The 933-nt window shown below is 59.4% G+C and overlaps 1 protein-coding gene across 1 annotated transcript in view; it reads right to left on the bottom strand.

Annotated features, from left to right (window-relative positions):
* Window positions 1-728: 728 nt before the first annotated feature.
* The window catches only part of LOC104389219 (serine/threonine-protein phosphatase 4 catalytic subunit), a gene marked incomplete at both ends in the record, with an annotated part of 1,950 nt that continues 1,745 nt past the window's right edge, over window positions 729-933 (bottom strand). Inside the window, one exon of the mRNA XM_009998177.1 lies at window positions 729-918. Within this exon, the coding sequence (XP_009996479.1) occupies window positions 729-918 (190 nt within the window). The remainder of the gene's footprint in view (window positions 919-933) is intronic.

Genomic DNA, 933 nt, shown 5'->3' on the forward strand with positions numbered 1-933 from the left:
CCTGGCATGTGCTTCACATGTCCCTGGTATGCACCTGGTGTGTGCCTGGCATGTCCTTCATGTGTGCCTGGCATATGCCTCACATGTGCCTGGTGTGTGCTTGGCATGTGCTTCACATGTGCCTGGCATGTGCTTCATTTGTGTCTGGCACATCCTTGACATGTGCCTGGCATGTCCTTGACAAGTGCTTCATGTATACCTGGCATGTGCCTGACATGTCCTTGACATGTGCCTGGCATGTCCTTGGTGTGTGCTTCACATGTGCCAAGCATGTGCTTGGCGTGCTCCTGGCATGTGCTTCACGTGTGCCTGGTGTGTGCAGGGCATGGGGGCAGCTCCAGGACAGTCACTGGCCTGTGGCACCTTCCTGTGTCTTTGCGTGTTCCCACCGTGTGCTTAGCATGTTCCAAGCATGTCCTTACTTTGCTCCTAGCGTGGCCTGTGTCTTTGGCATGTTCCAAGCGTGTCCTTAGTCTTACACCAGTGTGCTTAGCATGTTCCTAGTATGTGCTTAGCATGTCCCCAGAATGTGGCTGGCGTGTTCCCAGCGTGCCCTTGGCATGTCCCTAGCGTGTCCTTGGCATGTTCCCAGCCTGTCACCTCCAGCAGCACGTGCTGACACGGACGGTCCCGCCAAGTCTCACCGCGAGTCCCCCCATGTCCCCTCCCCCCGTGTCCCTGACGTGCTCTTAGCGTGTTCCCAGCACCTCCAGCCCCCCAGCACTGACCGGTAGCAGTAGTTGGGCGCAGACCAGACGGTGAGGACAGTCTCGCTGAAGTGCCACTTGTAGCCCTCCATGACCAGCTGGTGCGCCCGGCAGATCATGTCGATGTCGTTGGACGCGTTGAACTGCGCGACCACGTCGCTGCCGAACAGGTACCCGGCCCCGCGCGGGGACACGCCCCAGCCCGTCGTGTCTGCGGGGGGACACG

This window comes from Chaetura pelagica, unplaced genomic scaffold (genome assembly GCF_000747805.2).
Source record: "Chaetura pelagica isolate M959 unplaced genomic scaffold, ChaPel_1.0 scaffold1535, whole genome shotgun sequence".
NCBI lineage: Eukaryota > Metazoa > Chordata > Aves > Apodiformes > Apodidae > Chaetura > Chaetura pelagica.